At 47.1% G+C, this 15,971-nt stretch overlaps 1 protein-coding gene across 4 annotated transcripts in view; it reads left to right on the forward strand.

Annotated features, from left to right (window-relative positions):
* The window catches only part of FCGR2B (Fc gamma receptor IIb), a 34,686-nt gene extending 26,686 nt beyond the window's left edge, over positions 1 to 8,000 (forward strand). The window contains exons 4-8 of one of the 4 annotated variants that reach the window (XM_006142229.3): positions 2,542 to 2,796; positions 3,364 to 3,483; positions 4,834 to 4,989; positions 7,080 to 7,117; positions 7,236 to 8,000. In XM_006142229.3, coding sequence (XP_006142291.1) covers positions 2,542 to 2,796; positions 3,364 to 3,483; positions 4,834 to 4,989; positions 7,080 to 7,117; positions 7,236 to 7,322 — 656 coding nt within the window. In that variant the 3' untranslated portion in view covers positions 7,323 to 8,000. The remainder of the gene's footprint in view (positions 1 to 2,541; positions 2,797 to 3,363; positions 3,484 to 4,833; positions 4,990 to 7,079; positions 7,118 to 7,235) is intronic. The other 3 variants (XM_006142230.3, XM_027767437.1, XM_006142231.3) reach the window with 3 other exon arrangements.
* Positions 8,001 to 15,971: the final 7,971 nt, after the last annotated feature.

The following is a 15,971-nucleotide window of genomic DNA, read 5'->3' on the forward strand; positions in this document are numbered from 1 at the left end:
TCTATTTGTAGATTTTTGAGGAATCTCCAAATTGTTCTCCACAGTGGCTGGACCAATTTACGTTCCCACCAGCAGTGTAAAAGAGTTCTCCTTTCACCCACACCCCTGCCAACACTTATCATTTTTTGTTTTTTTAATCTTAGACATTCTGACCGGGGTTAGGTGGTATCTCAATGTTGTTTTGATCTGCATTTCCCTTACGATGAGGGATGTGGAGCATTTTTTCCTATGCCTTTTGGCTATCTGTATGCCATCTTTAGAGAGTGTTTTTTTCAACTCCTTCTCCCATCTTTCAATAGGGTTGATCATCTTTTTTCCAAACAGCGGCTTGAGTTCCTTGTGTATTCTGCTTATCAGACCCTTATCTGATGGTGGCTTGCTTTCTCAGTTTCTCTCTCTCTATCTCTCTGATCAAACTGGAAAATAATAATGATGATAATAATACAAGTTAAATAAAATAATAATTTTTTTTAAAAAAGTGCCAGGGACGGGACCAGCAGATGGTGTAATGGTTACGTTGCTGAGGTCCCACATAGTTGACTGTGGTTTAAGTTCTGGACCCGGTGGTTGTGGTTTAAGTCCTGGACCCGGTGGTTTAAAACTCACACCGGGCACTTGTGTGTGCATGTTCCAAATCCCGAGAGGAGACTGGAGGAGAAGGAATTGCGGCATGGCCATCCCCCTTGGGGGTGGTTTCTTGTTTTCTATCTCTCTATCTCTCTGATGAGTGCACACGCCCTATAGCAAAAGCGTCTTTAAAGAAAAAAAAAAGTACAAGGGAGGGGGTGTGGTGGTTAAACTGCTGCATCCCACTTGGCTTACCGAGGTTCAAATCCCGGACCCAGTCACTTGAAAATCAGGCTGGGTGTGTGTGCATGCATGCCCAAAATCTTGGAAGAAGAATGGAGGAGACTGTGGCATAGCCATCCCCTTTGGGGGGTGATTTCTCACTTTCCCTGTGTCTTTCTCTGGTGAGTGCACATACCCTATGTAAAAATAAATAAATACATATAGAAAAGAAATGGATACTATGGACAAACTGTGCATGAATTTCAAATTTCCGCACCTAAATAAACTCATCCTTTAGTTCTGTCTCTGCACAAACTTAATGAAGTCTCCTTGTGTTGCCATGTTACTCTTCACATTGTCCCCACTCCTCACCTGATTCTCACATTTTCTTCTTCTATAATCACCAGGCGGTGCCTAGCTCACCGGAGAAAGAAAAGGCAGAGAGGGAGAGGGAGAAAGCACCCCCTAATGGGGCATGGTCACTTTGCAATCCTTCCGTCTCCCTTTCTCCATCCTGTCCAGATTTGGGGCACATGGGCACATACACCTGGCATATTAGTCTTTTTTTTTCTTTTTCGGAAATGTTTCAAATTTGTTCTTTTTATTTTGTTCAGATTGAGAAATATTTGCGTGGTGAGGTGTCATGGGGGTGGAACCCGAGTCTGAACACGAAACTCATTTTTGTTCCTTCACGTGCACTTGGCACCCCTCGCCCAGACAATTTTGTACCATGCTTCCGTATGGTAGCGTTTTGGCTGTGATGGGTGACATGAAGTCAGGTGTGGAATCTTCCGCTGGTGGTGTCATCCAAAGCTTCCGATTCTGAAACATTTCCAAGTTCAGATTTATAGATGAGGGATGTTCCACCTGTGACCCCTGGTGGCCCAGACTAGGGTGGACGATGGAGTGGGGTCCTGCTGGGGTGTCGTCTCTTTCTCTCTTTCGAGTGTCCCATCTTTGATGAAAGGGCCCACGACCGCCGCCTGCCTTGGGTCTATACAGTCTTCCCTTATCACCAGGACAAGCTTCCTTTTCTCCCATCACTCCAGACACACCTTTCCCTGTCATATTTTTCCAAGTTACTAGGATCAGGATTCAAACCATGGTCAGCCATGCGGGATCTGGCTCCCCTAACCACTAGGCTATGGGGCCAGCCCCCACATTTTTCTCGAAAGAGACACAGGCGAATAACCTGCCTGTGACATGGGACGAAGACCCTGCTGAAGTGAAGCTTCACATTTTCTGACTTTCATCAAGTCGATGAACATTTGTTGGAGGTTCCTGACTTTCCATTAGCCCCGAAGGCTTCAGTCTTTGCTGTGTCCTCCATTCACGCCACCTCTCTGTCAGACCTGATTCCACCCTCCCTCTCCCCAGGGAAGGGACACACCTCCAGGTCTCTTGCGTCCTTCCTGTGAGGCCTGTTGGGTAGGCCAGGGCTTCAGCTGCCGTTCCCCAGGAGAGGAGAGAGAAGGCGAACGTGTTCCGCACACCTGCTGTGTGCTGTGAACTTTCGTGGACACATGGCATTATCATGTCTGTGTTCACAGACGAGGAAACTGGGGCCCGGTATGTTCGATTACTTGCCCAAGCTCATGGAGCTCACAGAAGATGCAGCCAGAATTAGAAACCAGGGCCGTCAGGGTCCAGACTCAGACCTGCCCTCTCACAGCTTGTTCTAAAGGTAAGCAGGGTCTGCGTCTCAGAGTCAGGCCGAGAGCTCTGGAGTCTGTGGTCCTTTGTGTCTTTCAGGCTGGCTGCTGCTCCAGACCCCTCGACTGGTGTTCCAGGAGGGGGAAGCCATCGTGCTGAGGTGCCACAGCTGGAAGAACCTACGTCTGCTCAAGGTCACATTCTTCCATAATGGACAGGCCAAGTGGTTTTCCCATGCCAATTCCAACTTCTCCATCCCACAAGCAAACCGCAGTCACAGTGGTGATTACCACTGCAGAGGATTCATAGGGCAGACGGCGTACTTGTCCCGGCCTGTGACCATCACGGTGCAAGGTATAGGGAAGGGACACGTGGGGGTGGACAGGGCCAAGGGCCGTCCATATGGACTTACGTGGATGGAGACCTGAGACACGCCGGCGGCAGAGCAGAGAGGTCTCGGGGGCTTGCTGAGTGTTGGCCCGGGCAGGAGCAGGAACCGGAGCATGGAGCTCCCCACTGCCTTGGTCAGAGGTTCCCTAAGCTCCTGGCCACTCCTAAATGTTGGCCTTGTTTCTCCTCCTGTCTCCAGACGGGCTGGCATGTCCTGGATAGTCCAAGGCCTGACACAGTAGTGACGCCTCCGCGCGCATGGAAGGAGTCAGGCTCGCCTTTCCTGCTGTCCCCAAGGGCTAAGAGGAACCCCTCCCTCTGCACAACACACTCCAGTGTGCCCTTATTAGTTCGGGTGTGGGGGGAGGCACTGGCCCATGGACACCTGTGAGGCTGGGGTGAAGTGCGTGTTGCACACGTGGGTAAGCCAGAAACGGAACAGCCAGGGGGCAGGGCTGGGCACAGCACTGGAGGAGGGTGGGGAAGGGGGGCAGGGAGAGCGCAACCTGTCCTCAAGTCTGTCTTCCCCAGGGTCCAACCCTAGCGACGCCCCACTGCTGGTCATCGTGGCCGTGGTCACTGGGATTGCTGTCGTGGCCATTGCTGCAACTGTAGCAGCGTTCCTCTACCTCAGGAAAAAACGGAGCTCAGGTGGGTGGCTCCCCTTGTCCCTCTTGCTACCAGTTTCCACTTGGTCAAGGCCCTAAACCTAGACATGGCCGGAACACTGTCTTTGGGCTAGAGAATCCTTAGCATTCAGACATACCCCATTTTTTGTTGTTGTTCATTCATTTAATAATTGACTCATCCAACAAGGCTTGAATAAACTTGCCTGCGTGTCAAGCACTGAGCTGGACAATGTGCTGATGGCAATGTGAAGAAGGGCAGTCCCTGCCTTTCGGAAGTTCTTAGCACCGTGGGGAAGACTGAAGTACGAAGAGATCATTATAATCAGATGAGATGAGCAATGATAGAGAAATGCAAAGGGCGACGTGGTGACGGCATCGGGGTGGGTGGAGGCGGCTTCCCAACCCAGCACAGGCTGGGGCAGTGAGAGAAGGGTTCTCTGCGAGGCCGCGGAGTGTAATGAGTTTCCCCCTTTCTGCTTATGCTGGAAAGTGCATGTGTGGACAAACAAGAGAGCGAGAGGAGAGACAAAGCAACCTCGGCAGGGCCTTGTCACCTTGTGATCACCTTCGCAGCCCTCCAGTCCCTCAGGGTCTTGGACACTGACTCCCGCACTGGCCAACCTGGGATCTGAACCATGGTTACCTTATGGCTTCCAGCACTACAGGAGTTAGCGTTACCGCTGCGCCTGGCATCTGGGCCTGGTGCAGTGACTGAAACACGAGGCAGGCCTAGACTGCTCAGGTTCAAATCTCAGTTTCACAGCTTACCTGTTCCAGGACCGACTCTCTAAGTCATGGAACTGAGGACTGCTGTGCTTAGGATGGGGGTTGAGGGCAGAGTAAAGAGGGTGCAGAGGCCATTGACAAAGAGAAATAATACTACTAATACCTGATGAAGCACTTTGTGATTGGCTGGTACCAGTAACCAGGACCTCGGGCACTGACGCTAAGCAAATACGAGGGTTCTTCCAAAAACTCGTGGAAAATGTGTCCCATGGAAACACTGTGCGTGGATTTCAAAAATGTGTTTGACATAAAATAAACTCATGCTTTCATTTCATTATCCATGAACATTTTGAAATCCCCTCATATAGATATGGTGAGAGATACTAAGAAAAAGGTCAGTGTCCAAGAGGCAGAGCATACCTAAGCAACTTGCCATGGGAGGCCTTTCTGACTGTCCCAGGAGTCCCTGGTTACTGGCTGTGTCTCTAACAGGCCCGAGCACTCCCTGGGCACGGCGGGGCTGGAGCGTGAAGAGGAGAAGTGGGAAGGTCTGGGTGGTTCTAACCCTATTCTACCCTGTCCCTTTGTCCTGAGGACTCAGGCCCCCACCCCATAATCCTACTAACCTCCTGTGTGCCCCTCCTAGCTCTCCCAGGAAACCCTGAGCGCAGGGAAATGGGAGAGACTCTCTCCAAGGAGCCATGTGAGTACAGCGTCATCTCGTGGGGCCCAGGGATGCCCAACCCAGGAACACCCCACCCAGGGCTGCCGGCTGGGTTGGAGCCAGCAAGCTGTGGTGTGTGTGAGTTCAGCCGGGAGCACAGGAGGGGAGAGGGAGGCGGGCAAACGGCAGGGGCTCAAATCACTTGGTCAGTTCTGAGTCTAACTCCTGGGCCCAAGAGGACTTTGCTGGACATGAAAAGAGGAACGTTGGTCCGAGGTAGCAAGGAGAGGGCTATGGCAAGTTTCTGGGACTAAGAATCTGGCGATAAGTCCAGAGCAGGAACTCAGAGATCTCTGGAGTTTTGGCAGAGGTGACACGGGACAGGGGTTAGAGGTCACGAAACTAGGCAAATAGGATTAAGGAGGTAGGAGGCTAAAGGGAAAGGAGAAGGAAGCCTAGGAAAAAACTCTGTAGGTTTGCTGACGAATTTCTCTGGCAGCGATCGGGCTGGGTGGTGGGGTTCAATTTTAATGGAACATGAAAAGGAGATCTGCTCTTGAGAACATTCTGGCATTCTAGGGGCATTATTGGGTTTGACTTGGTGAGTAAGGCTGGCTGCCGAGGCCCACTCATGTAAGTTTAATGGGCATTGGGGAAAAAAAACCAGAATCTCCTCGCGCCCCCCCCCACCGACCCAAGGCATTCAGTCACCTCCCTCACGATTGGGTTGACTTGGATGACCTCAAATTCTTCCAGGTCTGAGGTTCTGAGATGCAGTGGCCATTCAGCCCTTGGCCTAAGGGAAGTGTGCAAAAGGATCAACCAGGCGACTTCCTCACTGTAGTTAAGTGAGAACCAACGACCTGGATCTCTCTCGGGAGCTTCCACGACAGCAGAAACGGGCAGGAAGAAGGGCCTCTTGATTCCACCTCAGATGGCTGGAGTATGACTCAGAGCAGAGCCAACAGATTTGAGAGCTTGAGCAAACACCCCTCCCCTAGCTGTGCTCAGTGCCAGGCCGGGTGGGGGGATGCGCTTGCATCTGCACCAGGGCCGGACCAGGCCTGGAGAAAAGCCGCCTTGGTGCTTACGCCATGCTCATGCCTGGCATTTACGCAGCCAGGCGCGGGGGCTGGTGCTTTCTCAGAAGGCAGGTTAGGCTGCTGGGACTGCTAAGGAGTGAATTAGAAGAGGAGTTCCAAATGTCATGGGTGGCAGAGTTTGGAGCATGGCGAATAGGCAACTCCTCCTTGCCAGGACTGTATGCGTTGCCTCAGACTCCTCCCCCCTTCCTGTTTCTAAATTTTTTCTATAGAGAGTTTTTTTTTTTTTTTTTTTTACTATAGGGTGCATGCACTCACCAGAGAAACAGAGAGAGACAGAGAGACAGAAAGCGAGAAATCACCCCCCAGGGGGGAATGACCACCCTGCAATCCCTTCTCCTCCATTGTCTTCTCAGGATCTTGGGCACGCACGCACATGTACCTGGTGTGTTTCAAGTTGCTGGGTCCTGGACTCGAAGTGCATTTGGCCATGTGGGAGTCCAGTGACACCATTATGCCACCTCCTGGTCCTGAGAAATGCTTTTTTATTTTTTTATTTTTTTTCCATCTCTTGAGGCTGGTTTTCACACTGGCAAAGTGAGTTTATGGCAAAAACATGAATTTGGTGTGTATGGGATATTCGCCAGAGAAAGTACTCACTTCCATCCTCCCTCCTTTTCTCTCTCTCTCCTCTCTCTCTCTCTCATTTTTGCTCTTAGTCTCTTTCTCTTTAATGCCATGGAGTTCTAGAGTCTTCAAAGATCCAGCAAAGACGCCCTACACTTGGCCACTATGGAATGGCCCTGTCTTCTCTCTGAAATCGAAGGCTAGCCGAAATGTTACTTCACTCTGCCACCAAACACCCTCGCACCTCTTCCCCGGCGTTTCAGATCCCTAAAACTGCTTGGCTTGCTTCTAGGAAAGCAGGAGGATTCTCTGAAAAGAAGGCACCACAGAAAGCTGCTTCCCTTTGCCAGTGTGGGCGGGAAGGCTGCAGCTGCGTGTGGTGGGGAGTGGGGAGGAAGGCAGCCATGTTCACTCAGCTCCTGGCCTACAAGTCTGAGTTGCAGTCAGCCGGCCTTGCTTTGGGTCTGGCAAGGATTTTGGTCCTTGCAGCCCCAGCAGTGGCATGGGAGGCCCTCTTCCATACAGTGCCTTAGCTGACCTCACTTCCTCTGCCCACAGCCACCCCCACTAATCCTGAAGAGGCTGCCAAGGTTGAGGTGAGTGGTCCCAGCCAAACCCCTTTCCTTCTCTCCCCTCTCTCGTCCCCTGTCCCCTGTTGTCTTCTGGCCTCCGAGCTCCCTGTGGCTCCTCACCGCTAGTTTTTGCCTCCTCTAGGCTGAGCACACAATCACCTACTCACTTCTCTCTCACTCGGACGCTGCAGAGGAAGAATCAGAGCCTGATTACCAGAATCGCATTTAGTCTCCATTGTCTGGGCCTGGGATCTGGGAAAGAGAACTGGACAGATGAGAATCTGGTGTCTCCTGGTCTAAATTCCAGGCAGGGAATGCTACAATTCTTTGTAAAGGACTCTTTTAACAATGAGAAGGACTACTCTAGAATTATCTGCAAAAAGCCTGAAGGCCCGTGTCTGGATAGTCACGGACAGAATGGTCCAGGTGACTGACTGTACTGCTTCCTTCTGAGCCTGTGCACTTCTCCACATCAAGGTGCTTCTGAGTCCATCTCTGGTGACACGGAGGTAGTGCAATGCTCTGCAGTGTGGAAGCCATGTGGAAGACCAGGGTTCGGTTCCCCAGCCAATCCGTACACACTGGGTACATGTGTGTGCCCCGGATCCCAGCTGCCTGGGAAAGCTGGGGGCAGACTGTGGTGTGATACACTATTGAGGGTGCGTCTCTCATTTTTTCTCGCTCATGAAAGAAATAAACTTAATATATATATTAGCTTAAAAAGTATTCTTCTGTTACACATTTACACAGCCAATAAAATGAATAAAATTACCGTTATTAAGAAACTGTAGCAATATGGGAAATGCTTATGTTAAGTTACATGAGAATGACTAAGCACAGATGATTTCAGAAATGTTAAAATAGACTAACAAATATCCACGCATTAAAAGTGATTGCTTCAGGGTGATGAGATTATCACTGAGTTTTATTTTCTTTCTTTGTTTTTCTACAAAAATCATATATTACTTTTATAATAAAATACTATAAAAACATTGTGTTTATGTTTTCAAGGTTGTATGGATTGGGGTATAGACTGAGTTGTCTGGGTTATATTTCTTCTTGATGATAAGAATCTCGGGAGGGGAACTAGAAGTTGGCATGGAGGTTAAGGCACTGGATCCTACAAGACCAACTGCGTAATTCAAGTCCCAGGTCCAGTGGCTCGAAAACCACACCAGGTGGGGACCAGCAGATGGCGTAATGGTCACGTCACTGGACTCCCCCGTAGTCAACCACAGTTTGAGTCCTGGACCCAGTGGCTTAAAACTCATGCCAGGTATGAGGGCCAGCAGGTGGCATGGTGGTTAAGGCACTGGACACTCCCACATGGCCGACCACAGTTCGAGTTGTGGACCTGGTGTATTGCTTTCTTGCTTTCCCTCTCTCTCTGTGTTTCTCTCTGGTCAAATTAAAATAAATGAATGAATGAATAAAATTAAATTAATAATTCTTAAAAAACAAACAAACAAACAAAAAGCTTACATCGGGTGCATGTGTGTGTGCCCAAAATCCTGAGAAGAGAATGGGGAAGGGGGAATTGCGGTGTGGTCAGCCCCCTGGGGGGTGATTTCTTGCTTTTTGTCTCTCTGGTGAGCACATGTGCCCTATAGCAAAAAAATCCCTCTAAAAAGAAAAGAAAAACACACCAGGTACATGTGTGTGCATGTCAAAAATCTCCAGAGGAGAGTGGGGGAGAATGATTTGCAGCCTGGCCATCCCCTCTGGGGGGTGATTTCTCACTTTCCCTCTCACTCTCTCTGGTGAGTGTACACACCCTATTATCCCCCCCCCCTCCCAAATAAGAGTGAAGCATCTTGGGAATGGAGTATAGAGAGGGTGTAGGCTAGAGGAGCACTGGGGATTTGGAGTGCAGGGTGAGCGTCCGCCTCCTTCTAATGAACTTGAATTCTTGTTTCTGTGTCTTCTTCCCTTCCCTCCTCCAGAAAATAAAGCAATCACTTCATTTTGCAACACAAGTTCTCAGGAAGTCAAACTTCAGATGAGTCCTCAGTGGAGATTGTGGCTCTTCCTGCTTTGTTTTCCCAGTAGTTACCAGAAGGACATGACCTTCTCAGAGAAGCCACCCCCAGCAGGTCAGAAACATGACTAAGGCTTCCTGGAAGGTTTGTTGAGCTTCGAAGAGGCTTTGTTTTTCTTGGACTCTTTTTTATTAAATTATTTTATTTAACTTTATTTATTCATTGCAATTTGACCAGAGAGGGACGAGAGAGAGAGAGAGAGAGAGAGAGCAAACTTCTAGGTCTGGGACTTGAACCATGGTCAGCCAAGCGGGAGTCCAGTGCTCTTAACCACCACGCCATCTCCTGCCTCCTGGCCCCTCCTGGGACTCTTAACATAGCGTCATTGAGTAACACCCCTTTTGCATCCAGAACTAGCAGCTTCGTTGTTGGGTAGCACCCATAGTTTTCGATGGTACTTTTATGGTCCACAGTAATATTTCATGTGAAAATATTGTTAGAACGAAAATAGATTGTCATTGCAACTACTGAGCTACTGAGAACTTACTTTGTGTAAAAGTATATGCTTGAGAATTTAGAGAGTTTAAGATTAGCCATTTATATTCTTCTTTTGTGATTTTCCTTTTCAGATATTCTTTGTCCATTAGAAGATTTTTTTTTCTTGAGAGGTTTATTCGCTATAGGGCGTGTGCGCTTGCCAGACAGACAGAGAGAGACAGAGAGACAGAAAGCGAGAAATCACCCCCAGGGGGGATGGTCACACCGCAATCCCTTCTCCTCCATTCTCCTCTCGGGATCTTGGGCATGCACGCACATGTGCCCGGCGTGAGTTTTAAGCCACCGGTTCCTGGACGCGAACCGTGGTCGACTATGTGGGAGTCCAGCGACATAGCCATTACGCTAACTGCTGGTTCCCAAGATTTTTTTTTTTTTTTTAATCATAGGGCATGTGCGCTCACCAGAGAGACAAAGAGACAGAGAGGGAAGTAAGAAACCATCAGCACTGAGCAGATGGCCACGCTGGAATCCCTTCTCCTCCTTTCTCCTCCTGGGATTTTGGACATGCACACACATGCACCAGACATAATTTTCAAGCTGTCGGGTCTGGTATCTGAACCATGGTTGGCCATGTGGGAGTCCAGTGCCTTAACCCCCACATCACTATCTTTTTTTTTTTAAGTTCATTTATTCCTTGTGAGAGAGGGAGAAAGACAAACACTCCCAACAGGGTCCTCATGCCATAGCCCATCCTCAATCTCAGTCAACCCAAATTACAGGCACACACACACCCCAGCATGCTTAGGAGGTTCCAGGGTAAGAACCCAACACCCTGCCCATGTAGGCCTGGTTGTGTTACCACTGGCCCCTTGGACTGCAGTGTGAGTTTTTCTGCAGTCTAATTTCCTAGAAGTGGAATTGCTGACTCAATGGATATTTTCATATCATCTTCATAGAAACTGTTTACATGTCCTCCCAAAGTTCATTAAGGTTCCCATTTCCTGATATCCTTGTCAATGTTGGGCGTTTTTAGTTCCTGCCAATCTGATTATAATGAACCGTGTCACTCTGGCCTACCCAGAATTAATTTAGTAATCGAGTCCAATCTTGCTTTGACGAAATATCTCTGTCTTCACTCTACCTATATAGTCCATTTGGGTAGGTGGGTTGACCTCATCCCTGATTCCAGGGCAGAGAGAGCAGACACCCCAACTGGGCTAGCGGTGGTTTCCTTGGGTTTAGGCCCTGAGCAGGGTGATACTATGATGGAAGGCAAGTGAACGGTATCCCCCCAGCAGCAATGCCCAGATGAAGCCCACTCTCTGCATCTCTGACTCTGTCCCGTTCCTTGTCATTTCTAAGGTCTTTCAATTTCCCTTCTCTACTGCCAGCTACTTAGTTCTTCCAAAACGATCCCTTTTTTGCTTGAAGCGTGGAAAATGAGTAGATGTGCAGCTTGATTGGAAAAGTGTCATCTGTCTCTGGAGGACTCTGACGTGTGGAGTTCACTCTTAGCCAAAATAAGCTGAGCAAATCCTATTCTTGGCAAGGAGACTTACGGTATACTATTTAAAGTCTGAAAAGCTTGACTGGTGATCACCCACGTGTTTCTTTACTGGTAGTTTTCCAATGAACCTAACAGTATCTTTGTTGGGGTGATTCTCAGTCTCTCTCCTCTCTAGCGAGCACAGGCAACCCATAGCAAAAACAAAACAAAACTCAAAAACCCTAAAAGAAGCCAGCATATGTGGTGGGTAAGGTGCTGGACTCCCATACAGCTGACTGTGGTTCACATCCCGGACCTAGAGGCTTGCTTTCTCATATTCCCTCTCTTGCTCTCCCTTTCTCTCTGTCTCTCTCTGTGAGTACATACGTCCTATAGCAAATTTTAAAAATAAATAAAATAAAATAAATATTTTTAAAAACCTAACAATTTATTGCATGTTTTAGGCTCTTGCCATAGGGCATGTGCACTTGCTGGAGCATGAGACAGAGAGAGACAGTGAGAAGGAAAGTGAGAAATCACTCCCAGCGGCCATGGGTACACCATAATCCCTTCTTCTCCAGTCTCCTGGAATTCTAGGCATGTGCACACATGTATCCGGTGTAATTCACAAGCCACCAGGTCCAGCTGGTGAACTTGAACTCGAACTGTGGTTGGCCATGTGGGAGTCCAGCCTCCTTAACCAGGACCACCTGCTGGCCCCCAACCTAGCAATTTAAATAGCCTTCTTCGATTGCATAGCAAGAGAGGCATAAATACCCCTCTGGAAAAGTCCACTTTGAGCTCTCTTATAGCTAAGATTCTCTGCACAGATCTTGGTGGTTCAACCTAGACACAAAGTGCAAGTGAAATCCAGGGACATTAAGGACCCTGGAGAGCGTGCCGTGGACTTTCCTGGCCTCCCATGACTGCCGGCTCTCTCTCACTCCATCATTGCACCTTTAACTAAAACCCTTACCTGAGTAAACTCTGTGAATGCGAGTGAGTTCTTTTCAATCCCCTCTTCAGCAAGGCCTTCCCTGACCAGGGTCTACCCTTACCCCACTGCTCATACTCTGCTGTTATTTCTTCATGGTATCTATCATTCTGTATAATTGTCTTATGTAATTGTTTTGCATATTTACATATATGCTAAAATGTAAGCTTCATGCAGGCAGGGTGTTTGTAGTATTCGCTGGTGTCTTCCAGGGACTAGAACAATGCAACAAACATTTGTTGACTGAAATAACAAATGCAAATTTTTCTATTGTAATTTCTAGGTTATATGACATGCTTGGAGCTATGGTTTGAATGTGTCTCCCAACAACTGTGTTAGAAATGTAATCCCCAGTGCAACAGTGGTGGGAGGTAGGGCCTAGTGGGAGGGGATTAGGCCATGAAGTCTCTGCCCTCGTGTGGATTAACACCAGTATTGTCAGAGAGAGTTCGTTATCTTTGGAAGTAAGTTCCTTATAAAAAGACAAGTTCGGGGCCAGCAGGTGGCATAGCAGTTAACGCACTGGACTTCCACAGGGCAATCATGATTTGAGTTCCAGACCTGGAGGCTTGAAACTCATGCTGGGCATGTATGCAAGCATGCCCAAAATCCCGAGAGGAGAATGGAGAAGAGATTGTGGTGTGGCCATCCCCCTTAGGGTTTGATATCTGTCTCTTATTAAGGCTTCAAAGGTTATAGCTTTTCATTCATTTAGACTTGATTAATTTTTCCTATAGTATTATATGGGCTTGTTACTTTTTTTGTAATAAATCTATCTTTGGCAAACTTTGTGACTTTCCCTGTCATTACTGGTCTGGTTATCCTTTTCTCTCTCTTTCGATGTCAATTTTGAAAATGTTTACTTCCCTAGGAAATCTCCATTTTACTGGTACGTGGCCGCATGCTGCATTTTTGGTAAGAATTATGTATCTATATTTACAGCCCCCTCTCCTTTCTAGATTTTGGCGTTTTCTTACTTTAATCAGTTAAGGTGACTTCTGCTGGAAATAACAGGAAATTGTGATTAGAACTGACTTAAACAATAAAGACATGCACTATCTCACATAACAGAAGGTTCAGGGACAGTGTCTCTAGTACAGCAGGACATTTGCCTCACTTTTCTGCAGTTCTCTGGGCACTGTCCTTGGGCTACCAATAAGATGATTGTGGCAGGGCTTTTTTTTTTTTTTTTTTTTTGGAGAGGTTTCTCCCTATAGGGCGCGTGCGCTCTCCAGACAGACAGAGAGAGACAGAGAGACAGAAAGTGAGAAATCACCCCCCAGGAGGGATGGTCACGCCGCAATCCCTTCTCCTCCATTCTCCTCTCGGGATCTTGGGCACGCACGCACACGCGCCTGGTGTGAGTTTTAAGCCACCGGGTCCGGGACGCAAACCGCGGTCGACTACGTGGGAGTCCAGCGACATAGCCATTACGCTAACCGCTGGTTCCCGATTGTGGCAGTTCTAAGCATCATACCGAGATATTTAGAGAAAAGAAGGAACTACCTGCCTCTTAAAAAACAAAACAAAACAAAACAAGGGTCAGCAGGTGGCGTGGTGGTTAAGGGCGCCGGACTCCCACATGGCCGACTGTGGTTCAAGTCCCGAACGTGGTGGCTTGCTTTCTCACTTTCTCTCTCTCTCCCTCTCTCTCATTCATTCTGTCCCTCTCTGGTCAAATTAAAATAACTAACTAAATAAAGTTAAATAAAATCATTCTTAAAAAAAATGTGGGCCGGCTTGTGACATGGTGGTTGGGGTTATTGGATCCCACATGGTCAACTGTGCTGTTCAAGTCCCTGACCTCAGGACTTGGGAGACATGTTGGGTACATATGCGTGTGTGCCAAAAATCCTGAAAGGAAAAATGAAAGAGATGGGATTGCTGTGTGGCCATCCCTCATGGGGGGGCGGTTGCTTTCTCACTTTGCCACTCTCTCCTTCCTTCTCTCTCATTCTGGTGTGTGAATGTATCCTCTAACAATTTTTTTTAAAGGAGGGGGAAAAAGCTTACTAATTTATCTCTTCCACGATAGATAGGTGAGAGAGAGAGTGGGAGGGAGTGAATTTTCCCCAACAGGGTCTTCACTCTGCAGTTCACTCCCAGCCTCAGTCAGCCTGCATTATGGGTACATGTATAGGAAGGCCTTGGGATGTGAACCCAGGACCTTCCCATTAAGTCCAGCATCTCAGGACATTGCAGACCATTAAGTAACTGCTGTGACGCTGCCTGGCCCCTGACCACCTCTTTCATGTGTCTCTTTTTTCTTGGAAGCTGTTGGCAATCTCCTCTCATATCCTATTGGTCAGGACTGGATCACATGCCCATTCTTAAACCAATCATTAGAAAGGAGTTGACAGTACCATAATTTACTTTGCTTGGTAATTTCAACCTGAAACAACTGACGGAGAGTCAACAGCTTTGACCACCATATCTCTGTTCATCCTAATCAGACTTGTCAAGGTTTATCTGTTTTATCAGTTTTGTCATAGCTTTTTCTTTATTAAATGAGTACTTTACATTTTTCTTTTCTTTTTTTAAATTAAATTAAGTTTATTAATTAATTATTATTATTATTTACTTTGACCAGAGAAAGAGAGATAAAGGGAAAGTGAGAAAGCAAGCCACCAGGTCTGGGACTCAAACTGTGGTTGGCCATGTGGGAATCCAGCACCTTAACCCCCACATCACCTGCTGGCTCCCATTTTTATTTTCTAATAAATTATTTATTTCTTCTACTTTATTTAGATTCATGCATTATTCATTTAATACATTTAGTTGTAGTATTTGTTTCTTTTTTTAAAGTTTACTCATTTAATTCTTCCATAAGTGAGAGAGACAGAATCAATCTATCCCAGCTTCAGCCAGCCCCAGCTGATAGACACATGCACAAACTGTGACCCTCCCATGGCTCAACCTCAAAGCATCATAATCTACCTCCATGGTGCTGCCCAGCCCCCAGGGTTTCACTGTACCTAGCAGGAGAATAGGGAAAATAACACTACCACACATTTCCAGGAGAAAAAGGCTTGAAGCTTTCTATTTTTAGAAGCCTTATGCTTTTTATTGTTTTGGTTTTTGTTGTTTCTTTTTTTAAGGTTTTTGCCATAGGGTGTATGCACTTACCAGAGAGAGATAGACAGAGATGAAAAGTGAGAAATTACCCCCCCAGGGGGAATGGCCATCCTGCAATCCCTTCTCCTCTATTCTCTTTGGGATTTTGGGCACACATGCACATTCACTGGTGTTTTTGTTTTTTTGTTTTTTTAAAGAATTATTTTATTTAACTTTATTTATTCATATTTATTTATTTATTTATTTATTTTTGACCAGAGAGGGGCAGAGCGAGAGAGAAAGAGAGAAAGTGAGAAAGCAAGCTGCTAGGTCCAGGACTTGAACCCACTTGGCCGTCAGCCATGTGGGAGTCCAGTGCCCTTAACTACCACACCAACTGCCGGCCCTATGATTTTTTTTTTTCAGGCTGCCAGGTTCAGGACTCGAACTGTAGTCAGCCATGTGGGAGTCCAATGCCTTAACCACCAGGCCACCTGCTGGCCCTAAAATCTTTTTTCTTTTATCTTTTTTTATTTCTTATTTTAAAAATTAATTTACATTTATTCACTGAGCATTGTCACAGCATACAAAATGTAATTTCCCATCCAGAAGATGCTGGATAGTAGCTTAATCATACATGTTATTGTCAATAATTTTCCATTTCTAGTTTCATATATTTATGTGTGTGTGTGTGTGTGTATATATATATATATATATGTATGTATATATATTTTTTCCCCCTTTTCTCACCCTCTGTCATTTCCCACCTCCTCCCACACTATCTCAGGTGTCCACAGTTGTTTCCATTCCTTTTTTCCCCCCACATTTTATTGATTCACAAAATTTCTTAAATAATCTAACTACTTT

This window comes from Tupaia chinensis, unplaced genomic scaffold, assembly GCF_000334495.1.
Source record: "Tupaia chinensis unplaced genomic scaffold, TupChi_1.0 Scaffold000070_1, whole genome shotgun sequence".
Classification (NCBI taxonomy): Eukaryota; Metazoa; Chordata; class Mammalia; order Scandentia; family Tupaiidae; genus Tupaia; species Tupaia belangeri.